Source organism: Lepidochelys kempii, chromosome 7 (assembly GCF_965140265.1).
Source record: "Lepidochelys kempii isolate rLepKem1 chromosome 7, rLepKem1.hap2, whole genome shotgun sequence".
In the NCBI taxonomy this organism is placed as follows: Eukaryota; Metazoa; Chordata; order Testudines; family Cheloniidae; genus Lepidochelys; species Lepidochelys kempii.
The window spans coordinates 96,435,072-96,461,449 of NC_133262.1; the positions used below are offsets into that span (position 1 = coordinate 96,435,072).

The 26,378-nt window shown below is 36.6% G+C and overlaps 1 protein-coding gene across 1 annotated transcript in view; it reads right to left on the reverse strand.

Moving 5' to 3' along the window:
• Positions 1-26,378, reverse strand: part of ADGRA1 (adhesion G protein-coupled receptor A1) — a 475,442-nt gene that overhangs the window by 62,988 nt on the left and 386,076 nt on the right. Inside the window, exons 13-14 of the mRNA XM_073353951.1 lie at positions 7,612-7,819; positions 6,469-6,677 (exon numbers count right to left, since the gene is read on the reverse strand). Of these exons, the coding sequence (XP_073210052.1) occupies positions 6,469-6,677; positions 7,612-7,819 (417 nt within the window). The remainder of the gene's footprint in view (positions 1-6,468; positions 6,678-7,611; positions 7,820-26,378) is intronic.

Sequence of the window (26,378 nt, forward strand, 5' to 3'; positions counted from 1 at the left end):
GTATCAGCTTCTAGCTCTCACTAATGTGGTCACATTTATGGTAAATAAATACCAAAACTATGGTCAGAATTTTGTTTTGAGGCCCTTTACATTTCCAGAAATGTATATAATAGCTACCATACCTGATACAATAATAGTAATACAATTATTTAAACAAGTAATAAGAGAAGAAAGCACTTTTCTGACATTTCTGTAACCTATTATTGAAAAACAAATTATAAAAAGCTAACAGAGTTGAAAACAGAAATAAAAAAAACTGTCAGTGTACTGCATTGAGATATATATAGCATACCAAACTTAAAAGGGTTTAACTGACATGGCATCATTTCACATATTAAAGAGCTAGCCTTTAATCATGTGCAATAGTGTAGATGCAGGATTCTACCAATCCTCTTACACTTGAGTGTTTACATGAAAGCAAATGCTATATGTCTTGCAGGAATATGGCTATTTTTGTCCCCAGAAGAGTCATGAACAATCAGCCTTTTAAACCTATTTCCAAGTTTAATCTTTCTCTTTTCTGATCTTGTACATCAAGTCTGTTAAAGAGTGAAATTCTAAAGAAAAATAGCTTAATAATAATTACCGCTGTAGAATATCTTTTTTTAGAGTTCTGAACACTGAAAACTGATTTCACTACAGATAAATGATAAATGTATCTAGTCTGCTTTTTAATGATAATTAAAGCTTATTGATCTGTCAACCGCCCCTGAGTGATCTTCTGGGAGAGACAGCATGAGAAGATAAAGTTAATTTTTTTTCATGCCTTATGCAGAGTAGTATAATTGTACACTACATTGAAATAAGGCTGTTTTGATTTTATTTCCTGGAGCGGATTCAAAGAACGATAATATTAAAAACTGGCAGGAAATATCTAAGGGAAAAAAGGATATGCAGTGGAGCATTTTGACATTCTAAAGAAACCATCATCTAGAATTATACGGCCTGTAAAATGCTGCCGTAATCAGAAATCTCCATTCACTCCCTCTAATAGTAAAGGTGTCAAGCTCACTTATCATAGGTATAAATGGCTGCACCATATGGAAGGCAGTAGACAATCAGGCCCATAGAAACTAGAGATGGAAAAGACTTATTACAGCATCTAATTCATCTAATCACTACAGAATTTTTTTAAAAAAAGTTTCACCACAAACAGGGTTTTCACCACTTTCCCTTTGGAACCCAAACAAAAATAAATTGTCTAAAGCAGATAAATCTGTAAAGATGGCTTAGTGGGTGATATAAAAGTATAAAGAAGTGTTGATAAATTATATAACGATAGTCCAGAGATATCCAACAGCAAACATTGAGAAAAGAGGGGGAGAAGTTATTTTGCTCTAGAAACCAGGTAAACACAACACTGTCTTTGCTCGTTCACTAAAATACATGGAGTTAACAAACAAGATAGTGCACTTTAGAAGAGGTAAATTTTTGTAATCCTGGTATTTATATTGGTAAATTCTGAATTTATTTTTTTGTAGGATTCAAAGTCAGATAAATACTGTGAGAGTATCCTCCCTTATAATATTATGACACTTCTGGCAAATGAAATTCAATGTTGATAAATGCAAAGTAATGCACATTGGAAAACATAACCCTAACTATACATATAAAAAGATGACGTCTAAATTAGCTGTTACCACTTCAGAAAGAGATCACAGAATCATAGATCTTGGAGTCATTGTGAATAGTTCTCTGAAAACATCCACTCGCTGTGCAGTGGCAATCAAAGAAGCTAACAGAATGTTAGGAAACATTAGGAAAGCGATAGCTAATAAGACAGAAATATCATATTGTCTCTATATAAATCCATGGTATGCCCACATCTTGAATACTGCGTGCAGATCTGGTTGTCCCATCTTAAAAAAGATATGTTGGAACTGGAAAAGGTACAGAAAAGGGCAACAAAAATGATTATGGGTATGGAACGGCTGCCATATGAGGAGAGATTAGTAAGACTGGGACTTTTCAGCTAGGAAAAGAGATGACTAAGGGAGATATGACAGAGGTCTGTAAAATCATGACTGGTGTGGAGAAAGTAAATAAGGACGTGTTATTTACTTCTTCTCATAACACAAGAACTAAGGGTCACCAAATGAAATTAATAGGCAGCAGGTTTAAAACAAACAAAAGGAAGTATTTCTTCACACAACGCACAGTCAACATGTGGAACTCTTTGCCAGAGGATGTTGTGAAGGCCAAGAGTCTAACAGGGTTCAAAAAAGAGCAAGATACGTTCATGGAGGATAGGTCCATCAATGGCTATTAGCCAGGGTGGGCAGGAATGCCAAACCGTGCTCTGAAGTGTCCCTAGCCTCTGTTTGCCAGATTCTGGGAATGGGCGACAGGGGCTGGATCACTTGATGATTATCTGTTCTCTTCGTTCCCTCTGAAGCATCTGGCATTGGCCACTGTCAGAAGAAATGATACTGGGCTAGATAGACAATTGGTCTGACCCAGTATGGCTGTTCTTATGTTCTTCTTATCCTGGCCAGAATCAGGACAGGCAAAGGGTGTATGGAAAACTCTGCCAGTTTCCCCCAAAAGAGAGTTCATGGTTGTTCCAAGGTTTATGTTGAGCAAAGATTCAGATTGGTTCTATTGTTGTGAAATTGGCCTGGCCATCCCTAGTTATCAGGTACCAAATAGATGTCCCTGACTACGCCACTCTCCTGATCAAAGGAGAATTATTGACATTCATACCAAGAAAATTAACAATCATTTAAATTATTTTTAAAAACTAGAGTGATACAATAAGTCCTGTTTTACTGTGATAAAATATAGGAAACGATAATTTCAGACTTCTCATTTGTTTGGCAAAAATTCATTAAAAAGAAGAAGGAGTTCTAACAGCATTTATTAATCAATTTTCTCTTCATTTAGAAGCATACTGTTTAGGAAAATTGGGGAATTTCACTTCTATTTATTTACTAAATGTGTGGAAATTATTATCAACAAAATCAATCTGACAGGGAAAGGAATGCATTGTACACAATTACAATAACATTCATCCCTATTAAATTGTGAGTGTGTTTTAAGAAAAAAGAAATAAAGAAAAACAAAGGAAAATAAATGACAAAGATTTAATCACAGATTTGAGAAGTTCTCACTTTATCTCATTAAGAGTTACAGTTCTCTGAGCTATGTGCTATGATTGCAGGAAACTATACTACTTGAAAAAAATAAATGCTGTTCTTGCAGAAATTAAAATATTAATATAACATTCATTTCATAAGTGATGCACTCATATTTGTCTATACCTATTAAAAGCTTCTGCTTGTTACAAAACAAACTTTGGTAATTAGGTATACTAAGGCTTTAGAATATATACATTTATAATGCTACAATAAATCAGAACAGTTTGCTTTATATAGGTGCATTTTTATCTTCATCTGAAGATCTAAAAGTGCTTTGCATAGAGTAAATAATAAAGCCTCACAACATCTCAGTGAGAAACTAAGTATTACTATACCACTTTTATACACAGATAAACTGAGGAAGGGAGAAGTTAAGGTGACTTAACCAAACTCATGCAGCAAATCAATGGCTGACACAGGAATAAAACTCAAGGATACTGTCTCACAGTCTTCAGTTCTAACCACTAGCCCACACTTTTCAGCAACTGATCAGGGGAAAATAACGGTATGCAAAAATCTTGATGTTATGCTTTCACTTCTAGCCACTTGCCCAAGCAAAAACAGTGTGAGGTGAAGGTACATTATTCTCACTTGTATCTCCCAATTCAAAGCACTGAAACTTTCAAATTTATATCACTTGAACAACATCACGGAGAGAAAAACAGCTAAACATAAATACCTACAGAAACATTAGTTGTAGCTATTAATTATTATGGAGAAAAATCTCAAATTATATTTACTAAACGAAAAGCATATTAAACAATTTTTCTAAAGAAGGCTTCCACTAAAGCTAGATTTTAACACTGTGTGGTCATAGATGGCAGCAACTCTAGAGAAATAACTCAAAGGTTCCTCTTTTAATATTCCAAAAAGTCTCCCTGTCAAATACATAATAGCTATGATGAATCTGAACGTGTGCCGTGCTAGCAGTACAATGCACAGCTGGATTAATTTAGGCATTTACTTCATCTTGTTCCACAGCAGGGTATACATTATCCTGATAGTGATGTAAACCTTCAGGATCACTGCAGCTTTATTGCTTCACTTCAGTTTAGTTGTATTACTTCAATTCACTGATATTGGCCCACACCATAAGAGTGCTTTATTATTGGATGGTACAGTTGGTTTAAAAAAAATATCCTATACCAGTACATGGCATCCCATTCTACTGAGTCACAAATAACATGCTACCTATTTTTAATTTACTGTTAGGTAAAATACATTAAGTACTCAGCTGATCTGGTTAGCTGAAGCTATGCAGTTTATTACTATAACTTAGTCGATCATTAGAATAATGCTTCACTATTCTGATATGAACAATAAAACACCTTAGAAACTCTTAATCTAAATCAAACTCAACAAATATCTCATTTTATGCCCCCAAATGCCACATTAACAAATAAGGCACTAACATTTACAACTACTAATGCACTTTATTTTGCTGCTAAAGTTTTCCATTGGTTCTTCCAGAAGATCTTGGAAGGCATGTCTGGATAAAGGTTGCAAAAAACATTATTGCTTTTCTTAACAGTGATTGAGAAACACAGAACAGGTGCCATATTACATTATTTAGAGCTGTACCAACTACTAAGGCAAAGTAGGATGTGAAAGATTTTATTTTGATGATGTTTTGCACAGATCAAAAAGGAGATCCGCATATAGGGAAAGAAAAGATGGAGTAATGAAACAATATAAAAAAGCCTAAATCAAAGTAACAAATTAAACATAAAAGTCCAAGAAAACCCACCATGTTACACTTTACCAAATGATATAAACATGAAATAAATTTGATATAAATGTCTAAAATAAAAATAAATTAGTCAATCTTTAAAGTAGTATATGATTTTTGTAAACAAAAAAAGCAAATGAGTTGTTTGTGAGTAAATAATTAGTAGCTAATTATTAACTAAGCAAACTTTAAGTATGATAACTTGAACTGAAACAGTTCTAGACAGAGACAGCCATTTTGGGTGTGGTACCTGCAAAGTCAACAGGTGTTTTCTTTAAAATTTTTAGAAAAACCTCTTCAGAGCAAAATTATGTTTCCTGCTTAGAAAAAAACACAAATGTCCAGAAAAAATAAGTCCATACTAGCTATATAAGGGTGAGACATGTTTGACACCATCTGATCTTCAGCAACAGGATGCTAAATTCGGAGCCATTCAGGTATGTGTGAAAAAATGATCAAATAACTCTGAGGGAAATCAGTTCTTATAAAGTAGATGATAATTCCGCATTTAACTACTCATTGTCACAGCTTCGTGCAATGATTGGCTGCCATCTATGCTCCATCTGACAGCAGCAGATTGGTATTCTCTGCACACGTCTTCTCAGTTCCTGTTGTCTATGTTTGCTGTCCTTTACAAATACACACAATGCATTATTTACTTAACTATAAACCTATCAAAAACATTCACAAGCAGTACCAAACATGTACAAATGCACCAGCATTTAGGAAAAATTCAATATTAGGCAAATACCAGTGACTAATCTATTTACAACCGGCTCATAATGACCCCTTTTAATGATGTAAAAGATTGTCAACAACATGTTCTTCAATCAGCAACCTTACATTTTTTTTGTTTGCTTTTCTCTTTCTCAACCAAGAAGCCATTTATTATTGCATACGTGTGCCTTTTCTTTCATTAAGGTAACTTTCTGTTTGGCATGGTAGTTAAATAACTGCAGTGTGAACTGCAAGTGTGACTGAGAACAAACCAAAGCAGCCTGATTGTGTTAGCATTGCACAGAAATATCTTTCTTCATGAACAGCAATTTAGCAAAAAGAATATTATCATCAGTATACACACTAAAGCTCCCAAAACACCAGCAAGGACAAAAAAGTGCTTGTTTTAAAGGGCATGAGATGTTATTCATTTCCATTTATTAAATGATTCAACATTGCGGTATGCCTGAAACTAATTAGTATGATCAACACAGTGTGAGGCAGGAACAAAAGCAGATGAGCTTTCTGAGATATATTGATGTAAAAGCATAAATGAGTATACATTTAAAAAACCTTCTCCTATAATTTGTAACCTTCACATACTGATCATTCTTTGATAGAACTTTCATCTGACAAGATTGACTTAAATGTCATTTACGATTGGGCCTCTCTCTAGATATTAGGCTGAGATGACCACCAGGTTTATTCACTTATTAGCAGTTAAATAATTTACTTTTCTTTAAGGTTGTATTGTATAAAACATCATGAGAAATGAAACCTCAGTTACTGGCAAGCAAGGATGGTACATGTACATATTAGAGGAATACATCTGTGTATATATCTATATATATATTTATAGATATACTTGCTAAGTCATATACTCACCATTAGCACTGCAAAGTTACTGAAGTGTGTACTCTGAATGGTGGTAATATTGCCTACAGAGCTAATTATGTGGCACCCTTCTCCACACCAGCCTCCATGTCCATCTAGAAGGTCAAAATCCCAAAAGGCTGCAATGGGGTCTATACCCCGTGCAAAGTGTCTCAAACCTATAGTAAGAGGCGTGGTGAGGTTTCCGAAACTGCATCCATCTGCAAAAGCAACAAACTGAATCAGAGAAATAGACTGGAAAATCCTTTACTGCTGAATGCTGTATATTCACAGATTCAAAAATGTACTGAACTATGGAAAACCAAGCAATAGCCACATATTCCTGTCTGTGTGAATTAAAAGCAAATACAGAAAAGTTTACTACAGTTTAAATTAATCTTAATGACTATTTCAGCCTGTTGAGGTGTCCGATTGATCTGATCATCCTTAATAAAGCTGGATTTGTTGTGTGAGTCTTAAATTAAGACACGTTATACTATTCACTCATGTAACTGAAAAAAGAGCTGTCCCTTAGTGTGATTAATAGCTAAGGCAATTTTGCACTTTTAAAGTTACATTAAAACATTGTTTTAAAAGCAAATGGAAATGGGAATACTATTCAGAATAAACTAAACTATTAAAATTGCCTGGGTGACTAATTAACATAATTAGTCACAGTTCTGTAAGATTCATCACATTGAGACAAAAGCCTTTAGCAACACCTGTTTTAGGTCCTTCATACCAAAAACTATTCTGGTGAATATTAAGATACATGCAACAGGGCATTAACCCCCCCCCCCACCCCATCTTAATATTTATCTGAATCCAGAGTGATGGTCTTGCAATTTTCCTTGTATAGAGTAAAACAAGGTTCTTTTCTATTTCACCTTGGTTTGAGATATAAGCTTCTGTCACAACAACATAAAAAAAATGTAAAACCTAATTTGCCTTCTGTTCCTACAATAATTACACTTCTCTTGTGGACCAGTTAATTTGAATAAAACCATATACATATGAATAAATACAAACACTTGCGTTAAGAAACAGAGAGACCCCAGGCTCTCAGCATACTGTATACTCTGCTGCTCCATTCTGTACATAATCAAGTACACCGTAGCTTTCAGATTAAAAGAAATAATGAATAACACTCCTCACCTATTTTAGCAAAGACAGCTGGTGTGGTAATTGTCCTACGCTTCCCGTCATCTGCAAGATTTGATGAGTTTCCCGTGCTAGGAAAGAGTTTTCCATTCCGAAAGACAATAAACTGTAGCTTGCAAGTGGAGTTATCAACAGATTGCAAGGCTGAAGACTGAGAGAAGACAGACTGTGGCAAATGAACTGAAGCTACTGCTACAGCATTCTGTACAATGAGAGGAAAAAAGAAAAATTTAAAATGCAAATCACAACAGGGTTGCTTTCAGTATGTTTTAAACTCCTGTACAAGAAATGTATGCTGCCTCCCTTTTCCAACAGACTAGAAGCAACCAAAGAAGCAGGAGTGGTAACCATGGGAATAGGATTGGTACAGCGCATATTAAAAGGGAAAACGTTTTGATTGAATGTGTGAGCCTATATGGTCAAGCTCCCTGCTGCAGAGGTGCAAATGGTTCTTACCATGCCTGCTAGAGGGTCCATCAACACTGCAGATCTGATTTAAAGAGACAACCTCTACCAGGTTTTCTCCTTCACTTAAAACAGAATCAGACAATTTATATGAAAATATTTCTCTGAAAGGGTACTTATAGAGTACGGGTATAATTTTATTAATACAAAAATTACATCAGTGGAGAACGCTAAACAGAAACAATGCAGTGTAGTAAATATATTGTATGGGTAGTATTTAATTCTTGCTTCACATAAAGAAAATTATTCATCCAACTCCATTTTTTAGTAAATCTAGCATTATAAATATCTCCAATACCAATGTACCAGAAGAAAGCAAGGTTAGTATGAAGTGAATATAAAGACTGTCAGATCACGATAATGGCTTTGACTTGTGAATGTGTTATACACCATTATGTAAGTAGAGATGTCACTTACAAAATGCGTATAAACACACCAGAATGAATGCTAGGCTGATTTTTCTCATCATTCATTCCTCTTCCTCCTGCTCTACAGGGAACCTTATCAGTAAGCACTGAGATAGGTACAAGAAAAAACAAAAGGGGAACAGAGTGTAAATAAACAGGACAAGAGATTGGCCTGAGTCTATTTATGTGAAAAGTCTATTTATTTAAAAACAAACAAATTGAAAAATGTTCTGAGTAATTTACATTCCCCCAAAGGCAAAGTACAGCTTCTGTGCACACAATTTGCATAGATTATCACACAATTTACTTATAGCACATGTGCAGTACCTCTTTGAAAATTAAAAAAGAATAATCTTCCCCATCATGCAGACAAACATGACATTAATATATGTATATGTGCTGGGAAGGATACATGTGTGATAGATACATAATGCTACTCAGGTGAGTGAGCAGAAAGGCTACAATAATGTAACAGAGGCTTCTTGTGACATCATAGGTATGAGAGCAAAGCTTGGGCGGCCTCTAATGTCATCGGAACTCTTAGATGAGTGGGTATAGGCTTATTCACAATTCTCCTCTGCTGCAGTGCACATTCTGAAAGTGTATCAAGATTTTAACATGACAAAAGTGCTTACAAATTACATAAAAGTCCTTCTGGACTGGATGGCATTTTCTTATCTGGAAGATGCCATTTGTTAGATAAAGACATTTCGGAAAAACGGAACAAAAAACAACACGAGAGAATCTTTTAGATATTTTTAACCTCACCATTAGATTTTAAAACAGCTGAGCAAGTAGTGACATGAGCGATAACTGGAACTGTGACATTATCGGTAACTCAGTCCATCATCATGCACTCAACTTCAGATAATGTTTCTATTGCAGTCCCATTGATTATAAAGCTGTAAAATTTCTGATTATTCCCTCATGCTTTTTAAAAAAAGTCATATTTCACTGTTATGATATCATACAGTAGCTGTGAAAATATGAACCTCTGATGACATCACCTTAGCCACAAATCAGTTTTCAACAACTAGAAATAAGGATTTTTACTAGGTTCATTCATCAAATTTCAGCAAGTACCTATTGAGGACTTTTCTAGGGTCACATATGAGCATGAGCGAGGTTATAATTTATTTATATTGTTCTTTTATTATTATTACTGTGTGCTGGAAGCAACAAAAGCACTAAATTACACAAATTATTTAGTATATAAAAAGGAGAAAGCTAGCAGCTCTTGAATAAGATTATGATAATGAGACTGACTCCTAAAAGCATTGGGATAAATAATAATGTACCTTGACAAAATAGCTTGACAAAAGCAGCGGTGAATAAGCTGGATGAACACAAGGGTTTTTATAGTGTATTTACTGAGATAGAAAACTATTAAGCCAGTGTGATTCTTAAGCTCTTCCATACTGTGACTTCATGTTACAGAGAGGAAAAAAAGTTATGGATCCCCCTTTCCCAAATAGGTATAAAGGAAAGTGGTAATAATGTCCTTCAGCTTTGAGAAGCCATGAACTAAGCCAATCAGACTTGGAATGCTGTCCATGTATTACAAATGATTTGTGGAAATACCTACACGTGGCTGAGGAAGTCTGATGTGCATAACACTACAGATTAGTGAGTCAATCAGATAATAAAAAAGACTAATAATATTGTTGTATGCAGCATAATTGTAGCAGTGTTGGTCTCAGGATATTTAATATCTTTTATTGGACCAACTTCTATTGGTGAGAGAGACACCCACACCTTGTCTCTGTAGGATTAATTACAGACAACTGAAATTTTTTCTCCATTAGTAGAGCTGACAAAATAATCTGTAACAAGACATTTCATTGCTGAATTTTGTCTCTTTTTCTCTTTACAAAAATTGCCTACAAACAGATAGCAATTTTCAAAAATATAACAATTATTTTGAAATTATCTACCAACAAATCTCTGAATTATTCTTGATCTGTACTTCATTCATGAGCATGTCACTTTGAGCATTTAATATTTCAAATTAAAGTTGTTTTGAGTGGATATATGGGGCATGTGGGTTTTTTGTTTTGTTTCCTGATTGGAGATGTGTAAATCCAAAGAGCAAATACTCATGATTATGCATTCAAAATTTGCTTTCCATGGATATTCTGCAATGATAGATTAAAACTGGCTGTTTCAGCACACATTCCTGCCAATAAACTCATCTGCTAGAATATTCATAGAACACACACACATTGGGAGTGCCTACACATTCACATTGCTGTTTAAAAATACGAACAAATATTTGTGAACAATTTTTACATCTTAGCCACATGAGAAATTTTTGTTCAACAGCATTACTCACATGGGGAAGGTACACTGTAGACTAGAATTCTCTCTCTTCTGCAACAGAAGAAGCAGCAGGGTCTTGTGGATAAAGCACTGGCCTAGTTGAAGGACTTGGCCTCTATCCTTGGCTCTACCGTTAACCTTCTGCGTAAGAGCAGGCAAGTTATGTCACCTCTCTCCCTCAGTTTCCCCACTGGCAGAATGCAATAATGATATTCACTTTCCTTTATAAGACATTTTGAGAGCTATAGCTAAAGAGCATTGTAGAAAAACAGTTTTATTATTATTGATAATGTTAATATTACATTTAGGGAGACTTATGACTGAATGAATCAAGTGCCAATTGCTGTACTATATGTAAAATTGTTATTATGGTTTAAATTAAGACATTTCCCCTGTTACAAATTTTATTTGATCACTGTAGTATGAAACTGCCTATGTGTGGCACTTTACAAAATTCAGCTAACAGCATTATGAGAAGGAGCTCCATGGTTATGCCAGCAATTATAACACTACCCTAAAAATGCCATCTGGTGTCTAGCAAGGGAACTGCAGTGTTACAATGATGTGAAGATTCAGAAATGACACCTGGCATTTGCTCAGGGAAAGGCAGGAAAAGCTGCCAGCTTGTGCAGTTTATTTAACCATTAGGATTTACGCACTTGGTGGGGTTTTTGAAAATAACCATGTAGGTAATCCAGTCATGACAGCAGGGTTGTTTGCATTCCATTTCTCACGACTGTATTTAGACTAGACACACCCTTCAAAAGGGGAAATACTAGAGCGATTGGAACTAGTTCAACACAATGTTTTTTCCAGTGGAAACACCGATTGGTTGAAATCAAAATGTTCCATGGGAATGTGTCAACTTCAATGAAATTCTGATGGAACCCTGCCTGCCAGGAATGTTACAAAACCCACCTGGTTTCTTGCCAGCTTACCTGCCTGGCTCCTCAGCAGACCACCAGAGGAGCTGAGAGCCTGCAAGCCCTGGCTCACAGCTTTTCAAAATCCAGGGCTCCTAGATTTCCTGGCTCTTGCATAGCCTGTCAGGTGGACTGTCCGGGAGCCAAGGCTCCCAGCCTCCTCATCAGCCTAGAAGCCCTATGAGCCCCAGCTCCCTAAGCTGCTTGGCTCCTTCACTAGCATGCTGCTGGGACTCCAGGGAGCCTCAGAAACATTTAGATAAGGATGAAACAAAATACCATTTTGGCTTTTTCTAAACAAAATTTCAGAATTCCCATTTTGTGGAAAATTTTGACATTTCAATTTTGTTTTATCTAAGAATTTTATTTTGGAATTTCCCACAGAATGGGAATTCCAGTTACCAGCCAACTCCAGAAAACTCTAAAAAGGGACATAAGAATCCAAGAGAACAATACTGAAATTAACAAGTTTGTCTGCAGTGTTGTAGCCGTCTTGGTCTCAGGATATTAGAGACACAAGGTGGGCGAAGTAATATCTTTTATTGGATCAACTTCTGTTGGTGAAAGAGCCAAGCTTTTGAACTACACAGAGTTCTTCTTCATACATCACCCACTTTACCTATCAAAAGTTTAAAATTTCTCATACCATAAAGTGAATGATCCTCAAAATCTATTGAGAGCTACTGAATCTTGACATTTTTTGTAGCTCATGCATGTGTGACTCTTGTTAAAAATGTTTAAGGGAAAAACTGAAAGATTTAAAGTGAATTTCTTCCCCCAGGCAATTTTACTCTGGCCTGGAGCACACTTCCTCATAATTGATGGTAGCATTCACGAGGAGTTTTTAAGAGTTTAGAGAAGACATTGCTTCAGGTACCTTTGTGATATGGTAACCCTCTTCCTAGTTGCCCTCTACTTTCATGACCTTTACTTCTTTAAAGAGGCCTGCTCCTGTTTTCAGCATTCCTTGCTGATTGTCCTGCTCTAGCTAAATGAAATTGGAACGTTGTAAGTTATCAGAGGTTTGTTATTAATGTATTTACCTGCTTGCCCTGTGCTGGAGTGACATTCATTGGATGATCAGGTACACAAATTCTTCTTCTAGTGCTGTCCTTGCTTTTACCATTAGGATATTGCGCTGCAAGAATATGAGGGTCTTGTTCCATTGTAGCTGGAGTGCTACATCAGCTGTAGTGAGTCATGACACAACAGAAGCCCTTCCCTCCGGCTGCATATATCTTGTAAGGAGTGCAGTGAATGAGGCCAGGGCTGTCACACACTATTTTTCAAATATTACAATGTAATATCATAGAATATTTTCTGCAACCTTGGTAATTGCAGCTTGTATGGTGAGGAGTGATTGAGGCGGAAACCTGCAAGAGCCATTGTCTTCTTCATTATGGATCTTGTATATAAATGGATTTCATGGAGCCCTGTTTGTGCTGTAAACACAGAGTAGTACACAGCACTAGAAGAAGAAAAACACATATCTGGGGATCTATTTTATGGTATTATATTACACTACTTGAGAAACAGCATGTGCTCATATAGTTACAAATTATGTGACAGATAATTCAAACACACAAAAGGAAAGATATAAGTGAAACCGTAACTTTTGCATTTCCTGATTTTCAGTGCTTCAACTTTGCTTGATTTAAATTATTCTTCAAGTAATTGGGAATCCACCACATCCCTAGATGAGCTGTTCCAATTGTTAATTTTCCTAATTTAAAAATGTGCACCTGAATATGAGGTCGGAAGAAAATAATCTCTGGCAAAAATGAAACAAATGTAGCCACCTCAATTCCACAATCTGAAAAAGAAGCTGGCAAGGAAATAGAGAAAGTAGGTGCAGTGCTTCCAAACATTAAAAATTTGATAACTGACTAATGGATTGGGATGCATTAAGGATATAATACATCATACTGATAGAGATCTGAGTGTGCCGCCAGAAATACATGCACCACATAAAGTTGCATTAGCAGTCAGAGAGCAAGTAAAAACTGAACTTGACTGGACGGTAATATCAGGTGTTATTGAACAAATACAGACACCAACAGACTGAGCTAATTGCATGGTCCCCACAATAAAATCAAACACAGGATTTATAAACAAATAGAGAATATCCAAAAGATGAAGACAAGGACCTAAAACGAGACTTCTGCTGCACACAAATTGCTGAGAAGGTCATATCAAGACTTCAAAATAAAAGAGTATTTTCAGTTTGAGATGCATGCCAAGGGTTTAGGCAGACTGACTTGATACAAAAAGTGCAAAACTCTGCACTTTCAATTCCCCTTGTCGATAGATATTGGGGTTGTCTCAGCACATGTGACAGACTGAGGTATCACATTCCAGATCCTTGTGGTTCTAGATTGGGCAAAAGTAAATTTTGAGTTGCTGATTTGGGGCAAAAATAATTAACGAACAATGAGAACCTTTGTAATGTTCTTCAACATACCAATTAAAGGAACTTTAAATCAAACAGAAGCAAATGACAATTTGAATAGAATGTAGTTAGTTATAAACTTGGTGACAAAGTTTGACAGGACCTAAAAAAAGTAGAGCTAATTGTACAAATAGAAAGACCCCCAAGCAAGGAAACTTTACAGAGTCATAGCCAAGAAAATTATTTCGTGATTTGTCACAGTCAAAACCTCCACTTAGAATGCTGCTTGAACACAAGTGCAGAATGGTACAGAAATGATTGGCAATAAAATAAACCTTAATTTTTTGTCAATTAAATGACAAATATAAAATGACCGAACCCTACAACTGGTCAGACAGTGAGAAAAAGCTGGGTACCTCCAAGAATAAATATTTATTGAGACTATAGAGATGTAATTGCTGTATATGACAGGATTATTGTGCGCTACAGATATTATGTAATAATACTGCATATCATGAGGTTGGAAATACTAAACATAATGCACATCCACCTATGTATTGAGAAATGTAAGACTAGAGTCCAAGACGTCCCATTCTGGCCAGACATGGGTATGCCATAGGGTATAGTGAAAGTGGAATCTACAGTAAAGAAATACAGGAAACGCTATGCAAAACAAAACAAAACAAAACAAAAAAAAACCCCTGAAACCACATAGGATTCCAGATCGCTTTTGTTTCAGTGCTGGTGCAAATGTATTTGAATTTAAAAACAAAGAAATAAATAAATTATATATTTATATATATATACACAACTACTATATGTGTTGTACAATACACCACATAGCAATGTAAACCAGCTTTTCTTCCATGTGATTCTAGAGAAGTTGCTAACAAATAATGGCACATTTCTCTTTGGTATATTACCTCAAACACACCAAATCACATCCTTTTTATGCAGTCAAACATGTTAGCAGAAAAGTCAGTATGAAGAGAAAAGAACTTTATTTTAAAAAACACTGGTGGATTCAAATGATCCATACTTAGACTACAACAACCCCAATGCTGTATTAGAATCACCATTTCCAGAGGTGCTGAATCAACTGAAGTCCACTGAAAATACAGGTGCTCAGTACTTTTGAAAATCAGGGCACTTATTTAGGTGTTTGAATATGGATTTAGGAGTCTAACTTCAGGTATCCAATTCTGAAAATTTCAATTTAAATGCATAAAAATTAGAACAGCTACAGACATATTTTAAACCTCAGAGTTAAACAACTTTTTATCTCATTACTAAGTACCATGAAGAACCAAGAGACCATCCACCCCTCCACTAAGAAGCACAAGCTTCCAGCTACTCTGAAGTGTGTGACAGTCTGGGCCATTCCACAAAATATCAATATTCAATGCAAATGACCTAGCTAACTACTAGCCCATGCTCAGCCAAATATTCCTGATGCTAAATCACAGAAAATGTGGAAGCAAGCAAATTCCAACAAAGCTAATCTTCTGCCAATGTCGTAGATTTGTCTTACCCATTTAGGCTAAGACTGGGACATAGCATGGACACAGTACTGGCAGCACATCTCAGTCACTTGTCCTTTGTTCAGGGTAGCCATGGATAGAGCACAAACTACTATACTTACACTACTGAATCTGTCTGCAGCCTTCCATGTGTGACTGATGCACATATAAGTAGAAAGAACAGGAGGACTTGTGGCACCTTAGAGACAAACAAATTAATTTGAGCATAAGCTTTCGTGGGCTACAGCCCACTTCATCAGATGCATAGAATGGAACATATAGTAAGAAGCTTATGCTCAAATAAATTTGTTAGTCTCTAAGGTGCCACAAGTACTCCTGTTCTTTTTGCGGATACAGACTAACACGGCTGCTACTCTGAAACATATAAGTAGGGTTCTATGTACTCTGTGACCACGGTATTTTCTATAAACCCCACCACTCACATCATAGAATTGTGCTCCAGAATTTTTCATTGTTTGAAAAGTTCTTCCACCATGATGACTGCAAAGAAAACGTTTGAAATGTAAACTGAGTATTTCTACATTGTCTTGAAGTGTGGGCATCAGAACTGGACAAATATTTTAGTACTGGTATTACCCATTCGGTGTGCAGAAGAAAGACCACTTCTTTGTGTCTACTTGATATTCCCCGTGTCTACTTGATATTCCCCATTTTATACATCCAAGCATCACATTAGCCCTTTTTGCACAGCAGAGAGCTCATGTTGAGGTGATGATCTATAATGACCCAATAATCCTTCTCTGAGTCACTGCTTTCCAAAACAGTCTCCCTTCCCATAGGTATAGTGTTCATTCTTTGTTCCCAGATATATTACCTTGTATTTGGTTGTAATGTTGGACTGTGACTATTTAACCAGGTGGTTCATATCACTCTGTAACAGTAACCTGTCCTCCTTATTTACTACTGCAGCAATTTGTGTGGTCATATGGAATCTTTACCAGCAAAGATTTCATATCATCTAGGTTTCAGAGTAGCAGCCGTGTTTGTCTGTATTCGCAAAAAGAAAAGGAGTACTTGTGGCACCTTAGAGACTAACCAATTTATTTGAGCATAAGCTTTCGTGAGCTGCAGCTCACATCATCTAGATTGTTGATAAAACCATTTAATAACACTGAACAAAAGAATTGATCCCTGAAGAAGCCCTCTAGAAAAGGTCCCATTCATTGGTACCTTCTCATTAACAACTACATATTGAGATCTGTCAGTGAGCCAGTTTTTAATCCATCTAATATATGCCCTGTTAATTCCATATAATGCAAGATTTTAAATCAAGATGCCATGTTGTACTAAAACAATTTCAACAAGCTAATATGCTTATCCTGCAACCCCATATCACCTCTGGCACCTCCTAGACACCAAAACAACTGGCTCGCCAAAAACTTCTCTGAATCAGTTATGTGTTGACAATACAAAACTCTGAAGCATATTGAAACCTGAAAATGTGTGAACAACATTATGTCAATTTAAATAGAAAAATAAATAGGACAGGGCTACTCTACTGACTGTATTATTCACTTTCATATTTAATTTAAATACAAACTTTAATTTTAATGAATCTGCCACAGAACTTTCAATTTGCCCCATCAGAACACTGTGAAAAAAAGGGACCTTGTTGCAAAATGTAGGTACAGCTTGATGCAGAGTCTCCTGAGGAATATATACAAGATTTAGCAGGATTAAACGGTACGTTCCAAGTGGATAGATCTCTTAGAGCTATGATAAGCAATCACTCATTGCTGCTAAGAGATGGGATGGGATGGGATGCCTCCTGAAGACACTGAAGAATACGTGCCTCCATCTGTTCCTTGTTTCCCCACATGCTGGAGGATAAAATGAACCATTGTGGTATTGCCACAAGATGACAAAAATCAGACAGCTCATGTTTGGGGAGTTGTATCATATTCATAGTGCTCCTTTGTTTGGCTAGCCATCTAACAGTAAGACAGTCTAAACACTAGCACAGTTCTGAAGCCCAGTAATTGTTATTTATTTTAAAATAAATCTGAAAATTCATCAGAATAAATGCACACAACCTTTCCAGAAGTGTAGGATTAGGACCCCCAGAACTCTGGTTTGCTTGGGAATTTGCCTCCTTTTATTCATTATTAAAGGTGAGTATGTGTGCAATCCCATGTGCCTGTCCTGAGAGGGGATGTTGTAAAGGAGAAGGGGGACAGTTGGGGAAGTTGGGAGGACTTGCGCATTGCAGGAAAGGAGAGATCTGTCAATCGGGGTAAAGAGGTATCCAAAATGAAATATTTTTAAAAATTGAAATCTGTAAAGGGAAAGGTCTGTAGTTTGGATTATTACTTGTGCTCTCAAAACTAGTTTACCCATCCCAAATTGTAAATCCAGCATAGCCTCATTGTGCTTGTCACAATGTAGTGGCCCACTTACCGAGTGGAGTTTCACTGAGAATGCATGTCACAGGTATTCTGGAGCTGTGCTGGCTGCTTATGAGTTTCTAAGTGGAATTGAAGGTGCTGTTTTTGAACTTTTAAAGGTCTGGGACATAGTTACCTGAGACAACATAATATGCCCATTATCATTTGCCTCTGCAGAGATGTTCTCACTGGAGCTCCCTTTTCATAATGGAAGGTAGCAGCTGGCAGTGTGTGTTCCAGAAAGCTCCATCGGATCTAGAATCCATTTCCCCCTTGCCCCTTGCAGGCTGTTAAACTCTGGGAATGATACATTTTGTCCCAGACATGTTGGGTGAAGGCTGCCTGAGGTGTGGGGATGTATTTCTATTTTATAGGGAATGTTATTTGCCATCTAAGGCATGTTGGGAGTGAAGATTTTATGGTGGAATGAGGAGACAATTTATTATTATGATATTGATGGGACTGTAATGTTAATTGATACAAGGGCACTCAGAGGATAGACGGGCATCTGTTGAATTCTTGGATTTTTTTTTTTTATAAATCAAAATAAAGAAACAGACAAGTAAATAAATATCATCAGTGGAGCTGTCTGGATGGCTCATTCAGCTACATTCCATGTTTTGCAGGTCTAGCATCATGGGACGTCAGAGATAAGAATCACAATTAGACCCAATAGCCACTCAGCCAATAGCCTCTGTGACTCATCATCCACAACGTTGAATTATGGATGAGCACTGCCAGTTTTGATCAAGGACTCATGTGAATTCCAGCTCCAGTATATTAACAGATATTCTTTTTTTGCACATGAATATATGTGATTTCCATTTACAACTAGTTAAACCCTGTCAATACACATGCCTCATGAGTTTTTAGTTTTTATTTTCTACGCCGGTTCATAGCTTACTGACACAGACGCAGAAGATTCTCAGTAAAACCAGGAGAAGTACTTTTTATCAACCTTGACATCTTATTAGTCCCACCACCTAAAAATAATAAAGTGACACCCAAAGGTTTTACAGCATTAGGATCAAAATATTTGAGTTAAAAGAGGATGCTTATGATATGTAGAAGAAAAAAATATTTAAGACTGAGACTGTATTGCAAATTGTATTTGCATTTGGGTAGTAAGCAGAATATACATGAAGGCACCAGTCAAACTTTTACTGAAGTCTCACACTTAGATACATTTTACATATTTCTGCTTACTGAATCTGATGCAAACAGATTCAGCCATTAGGTGACATATAAGGCCCTACTTGAACTGCAGGGTGATTGTCAAAAAATTGCAGCTAAGTTGAGGACAAGGCATGGAAAATTGAGGGAAAGGAATAATGGACCTTATTATTTGCAGTAATAAAGTCCATTATTACATTTCCATGATTTTCCTCTGTCAGCTGCTCGGGTTTCAGAGCAGGGGCCCACACTGTTGGCTGCCCAGAAGTGACAACGGGGATCCAGGGCTGAGAGTGGCCACCGGGGCTCACAGCAGGGGATCCCACTCTCAGCCCTGAAATGGCCCAGGCTCCCACTGTCAAAATTGCAGTGGAAGACTAATATCGCGAAATCTTTAACTTTTGCAATATTACAAGTTACAAGGGACTTTAGTGATGTAATAATTTAAATGACTGAATATTACAGCTCTTTAAGCATATTAGTTATTAAGATTCTAAACTTCACAGAACTGTTTTCACACTTTAACTAGATAAATATAAAGTTCATCAAGGAACATGAATGGGAATGCAATGCAAAACAAAATTCATAGAGCTCTCTTATGAAGTTTGTCATTAAAATGTTGAGACTGAAAAATATAAAGAACATACAGTGTACTGAAGTCTTGGTATTACATGATTTTTAGCATTCTTAGTTATTTCATGTGGATAACAGGGTGTTGATTACTGAAGTGCAATACTGATATTACTAGTCAATGGCTATTGAGAAATTGCTACTTTTTGTTTAAGGAAAAACATAAAAAACTCATTTAATGCAGTCAATGACAGCAATTCCAGTTATCTTTGTTTTTTTCTGGAAGTGGGTTGGGAAGTTCCATACCATAAAAACTCCACCCATCATTCTTCATATTTTAAATTTGATTTTGAACAATTCACAGACAGTATTAAATCAGCATTCCCCAAGCTGCACGCACTGCTACAGAAGGGTGTGAGATTATCAAAGGCTGTGAAGGCACTTCAGCTCTCTCTTCATGTGGTAAGAAGGGGATATGTAAAGGAAGAAGCAGTGAGGCTAATGTTAAGGTTTGCCTCTATTCTAAGAGCCATATGTAGACCCACCCCCATCTTTTGCTGTACTCCAAGAAACAACAACCCTGCCACTCTCACACTACGAAGGGGCACAATCATCCCCAAGGTGGGGGGGAGGTGTCACATATTATTACTTTCCCTGTTCTTGTCCCTCCCCCCTGAACCAATACCGTCTCCCTGTCCCCAAGATAGACAGAAATCAGTCTCTCTTTTCTGAATTCCCAAAGGTGACAAATAGCAGTCTCCTCTCTGGATCTCAGTTAACACAGCTGATCTGATAGTTTCTAGAATGCAACTTGAAGGAATAAGTAATAGAGAGAATTGCCCTTTGGTCCAAAGGTTTCATTAGCTTGTTAATGAAATTCAAAGGTCACAAAGGTGGTGATTCTTATACTGGAAGATAGATGGAGACCAAATCCTTAAAAAATGTCTTCACATTTGGGTGAACAAAAAAGAGAAGACCATTGGACTGTGGGTTATATGTTGGTATAATTGATGAGTGGACTTTAATAGTGGCAAGAGCTAGATCTGACTTTTCAGAGAAAACATGCTGTCCAAGACGTTGGTAATGGAGGAAGATAGAGACTGTGTTCTTGCTGTATGCCCATATTGTAAACCACCTTTATTTCACAGCATGTGTCTTTTTGTAGTACTCTCATGAAATTCTTTGGAAGAGCCAGTTGGATCTACTGTGAACACTAAGGGGGAAATTCTGACCTTATTGAAGGCAACAGGAGTTTTGTAATTGGTTCATTCGGGCCAGGATTTCACCATAAAAGCCCAAGGGCTTGTCTATACTACCGCTTAAGTCCATGTAACTTATATCGCTCAGGGATGTGAAAAAGACATCCCCTTGAGCAACAAAAGTTACAGCGACCTAACTGCTGTCTACAGCAGTGCTGTGTCAGCCGGAGACGCTCTCCTGCTAACTTCTGCGTCTTGCAGAGGTGCAGTAATTATGCTGATGGGAGAACACTCTCCCATCAGCATACAGCATTTTCACCAGACATGCTACAGCACTTCCAACGTAGACCTGCCGTAAGTCTAGCAGAATGCCATGCTAAAGGTCTACATGAACTGGACACGGGGCTGAGTGAAGGACCTAGCTTTGGGCCTGGGAAAAGAGACATGGAGATGCTATACTGGTAAGTGATGCAGAGGTTCCAAGACTATGACTACAGGTTCCAGTTACTAGCACTGTTGAGCCCAGGTTGGAAGTATAAGGATGATCTGAGCCTTGTCCTTACTTTAGCTTTCTGAAGACTTGAGGGTGATGTGGTAGAGAAGAGGATGCTTAGCTGTGCACCAGTTCATAAGATCTAGGGATGAATTTAGGGGCAAGTGACCCAGGCGACCGCCTGGAGTGCTGGGCTTGGACGGTGCCGGGCTCAGGGTGCTATTCTGGTTGTTAGTGACAAAAGGGAAAATAGAATGTTTGAAGTAAAATGTTTCAGGTTTTCTGTATGTGGATTCATTTTTCACTAAAATCCTACAACGTTCTGGAACTTTGTAGAATATCAAGAAACCTTCCAGACTTTCTGAGAACTACATTTTCCTTGAACCTCCTAGAATGTTGTTAGCCATGCCCTCATATGTGTATAACGGGTCAGGCATCACCCTAAGACTGCAGAACATAGACTTTTGCTTTCCCTAATACTGTCTGTTTTCCCCTGTAGAAAATACAAGATTCCCCCAAAGAATCCTTCAGGAGCTCAGTATAGGAAGCGAAAAGCTCAATTGCAATCTGGTTTGCAGCGAGGGGCAAATTTGATGGGAAAATATCTGAAACAGAACAACATAGAATGGACTTTAGGTAGTAGTGATCGTCCCAGTGCAGAAGAAATTGAAGAGCGAAGCATAAATGATGGAAGTCCTATTACTAAGGAATTCACAGATTTACCTGATGCACAGTTCAATTTCTTGATGCTAGTACATTTCAGTTATTCTTAACATTCAAAAGTTTCTATAAGCTTAGAGGAAACAATTTTTTATTTGCTTATATATGGCATGAATAAATACAGATAAATAAAAGGGATAAATAAGGCATTTAAATCGTGCATCAGAGTCATTAAATGGGCTACAAATGCAATAAAAAAGAAGATATTCAAAAGTTTAACAAATGGCGGGGAGTGGGGAGCACCAAAGACACCCCTCAGCTGGGGCACCATTCGGTCTTGGGCTGGCCCTGATAAGATCAGTATTCTTTAATAAATTCAGGTCAGATCCTTATTAACTTTTGAACAATGTAAAGGACACTTAGTATTGTCCTACAAGACAAACACATACTTGGGGGTCCCCATTGTTAGAATCAGCCTTTAGTGACACTTGTGTTGATCTTGTTGTTTCAGGTCCTTTGTAAAGAAATTATCTTTGCCTGCCAAATTTAGAATCACAGGGATGGCTGGATGAATAAACTACTGCCAGAACCATGTGAACAGTGAGGAGCAAACCCTTCACGTGGTAGTACATTCTGACTGTACCATATGTCAGAATCTATGGTGTCAGACTCTTGATTCAAAGAAGAGAGACATTCCAAGCCACAAAATCTCTCATAGGTCAAGCTCGTTCATTTAAATTCTGGATTATCTGATCATAAACTGTTAGTCAGTCTAGGTTAACTTCCTAGGCCAACTAGGCTGGATGCACAAGCATTGATGGAAATGATTGACAAAATGGAAGCCACTCCTCACCCTGAATCAGTCTAGCTAAGGTTTTTCTAAGACTCTAACCACAGAGGTATCTAAACATCAAAGAACATTTGCTATCACTACCAACAAAGGCAATGACAAAAATCCTGAGGCAACATATGCAAGGTCTTAATGTTGCTTTTCTCACGCTCTGTTGCCACTTCACAAAGTGCTTTCAATTGACAGTATTTCTGGGGAAAAACAAAAGACATCTTGTATAAAATTTCCAAAAGCGCCTAAATGATTTAGGATCCTAAATGACTTTTTTGAAAATGGGACTTATGTTTCTACATCATAACAGTTCTATTACAAATTTTACCCCATTATTTTTGCAAAAATAAAAGTATAATGGCAAAGTGGCATTTTATTTTGCAAAAGTGGATTGTGAAAAATAGTAAATTTCCAACTGAGACAAAATCTTGAACATTTACCATTTTGCTCATATACCATTAAAAGCTGGTGACATTTCATCCTGGGTCAAATTTGAAAATAATCACAGACATAATCAGTTTTCACCACAAATACTCATCATGTGAAAACTGATAGCTTAAAGTGAGGAGAGAGTAGCTAGATATTTGAGGGACAGCATGGGAAGGAAGATTGTGAAACAGCAGCTCCTGCCACGAACTTGTTATATGGCCTTGTGTGAATCCCAGCCTCTCTTCCCTACTTTCTAGATCTATACAAAGGGAAGAAGAAGAATATTGTGTAATCTTCCTCTTCATTCTTGTGGGTGGTAGATTGACTTGTGAGTGATAATAAAAGGTTAAGTCAGTACAGTATTCCAGAAGTGGATGGAAAGAGCTTTTCTTCTAGTTTTTTCTCTTGCTTATGAATTCATATAAGTTTTCACATACTAATGCTGCAGGGCCCTTATCCTTCCGAGAAAAGCATTAATAAAAAATAGCAGTTTATATACCATGCAGTACTTATTTTTGAATCTTGTATATTAGGAGCAAATTTGCAATTTAATCAGAAAAAAAAGAATTGTTTTACATTATTATATCTAAGCATTTGCTATAACTTGAATATTTTTGGTCCTCTCATCTTGCTCTACTGATTTTCTAATTCCTTTCAGTAAAGGTCAAATTTTCTGGCAAAAGTATATTTAATGTGTTCACAAATTTGTACCAAAGGCCTTTAGACTAAAGGGCTTCATTTTACCAGTCAGACACATCAACATTGTGTATAATTCAGATTTACTCAAGGGCTTCTACTGCTAAATCTGACTAATCTTTAATTTTTTTTTAAAAGGCAGCATTTTGTCATCCTTACTGAATCACTCCCAGTCTCCCATTAAATTTATATACCTTTTTCTATTAATATTCTATCACAATACCGTAATATGTTCACATTTACCCTATGTGTTACTTCCTCTTCTAGAGTCTCTAACTTTACTTTAAACATTAGTGTCCTAAAAGAATGGGAGTGCTTTGGTAAGTTTGGCACATGCATTTTTGCATTCTCACTACTCTTACAAGATGTTGGTATGAGGACCTGAGTGGAGGAATCAATTATTTAAGAGCCAAGAGCTGAGAAAGCGTGCTAGAGAGGGGAAAAAAATCAGTAAAGAAAAAAATGGGTCTCTGATGCCAACTGAAGGGCTAACACTGCGTACAAAATTAATAACTTGCATTATTAGCTGAAAGACAGTAGATTTGAGAAAGTTTGGCAGAGTCCTAAATTGCCTACTTCAGCAATTGGTCTTGGAAACTACACACCTAAGGTGATCACAAAATGCTCCTGACAAGGGCACAGAGTAAATTAATGACTAAACTCCTATTACTTTCTTCCTTTCTGGCTCTGCAAGTCTCCAGAATAGCCTAGCAGGAAAAAATAATAGCTGTGATGATGACTGTTGTGGTTAGATGAAACTAGACTAGACTAGGATCGCAAGGAAACCAGTCAATTTTGACACAGCTTCTAAAAAAACAACTTTAGAAGTGTGGTGTTGCACTTCCATGCAACATATAGCATCTGTAAAGCAAATAAAGACAATGCCTTTCCTACAGTCTGCATTAAATAAATGGTTTGATTTTAATGAAATGAAATATCATAGATTGAGATCTCCTTCCCCTCCAGATGTAAAAACAAAAACTGAACACAATAAAAACTGATTGAGCTCTTTATGCTCTTCTGCTAGTCAAAATGATGATGCTACTACATTCTTCCTATAGTACATACTACAAATACATTGACAAACACATTCAAAACAACACAAGACTAATTAAATTATAAATATCGTACATCTCATCTCTGCATTTTACAACCATGTTAGGGCTCTTGAAAGAACCTTATTCAACACTCATTTTCTGGATTAGCTTGGGTACTCTTTAACTGGTTAGATTTTCAATGAAAATGTTCATTAACAATAAACCAAAATGATGTGCTCTGGGGTATCTGGTTTTTTTCTTTTCTCTTTTGTACCTTGACATGGAAAATGCAAGATACTTGTACTTGCTAAGCAATGGTCTATTCAGCACCATTGTGTTGGCATTACTCACCAAGTGGAATTAAAAACTGCACTACAGTTACCATGACAACCAGCTGTCTCCCACATACAGCATCAGTTTGAATTTTTGCAGACCATTTCTAAAAAAGATTTAAGTCAACAAATTCAGTCTTACCCTGAGGTAAAACCCTGGTTTAAGGACAAATAAATAAAATTACTAAACTGAAAATATTTAAGATCAATACACGTTTATCCCTTTCATATGACTTTGGTCTTCAAATATCAGCAGTGACTTTTGTCAGAAATTAAAGGTAAACAGAAATCTCCCTGTTCAAACTATAGCTGAGGGCCAGTGAAATTCTTGACCCAATATCTAGCCAAGATTATTTAATGTGGTAAAGCTACAAGAAATTCTTGATATATTGTGCCCTCAGAAATATTAAGCTTTTCCATTTAGCATTGTTTTTGCAAATCAGTCACATAATAAATGAAATAAAATATAGCAACCCCAATGTTTACAACTGCATTTTAAGTCCTTAGGTTCTTGAAACAATGGAACTATAAAGTTAGGTATTATGAATCTTCTGTGTTTCAACAAATCTGCAAATTAGCCACTGAACTGAGGAGTAGGGCTTGCATAACCAAATAAATAATTTAGGGTAAGCCAGACAGAAAAGACAGCACTGTTCTCAATGGTCTAATATATTATACACTAATATTTATCATCATCTGATTATGTTTTAAAACATTATACACCCTTTCCTCCAAGCAGGGGGTATTTCATTATGTATTCAGGGAAAACACTCCTACTAAATCTAAATTTTCTTTTTAAGCTACCTTTTTAAAAAATGAAAGAAATTCAGAGATTAAGAACACACATAAATAATGTTTACTTATATCCCAACAAAATCAGACAATACACAATTCAGACTTGCA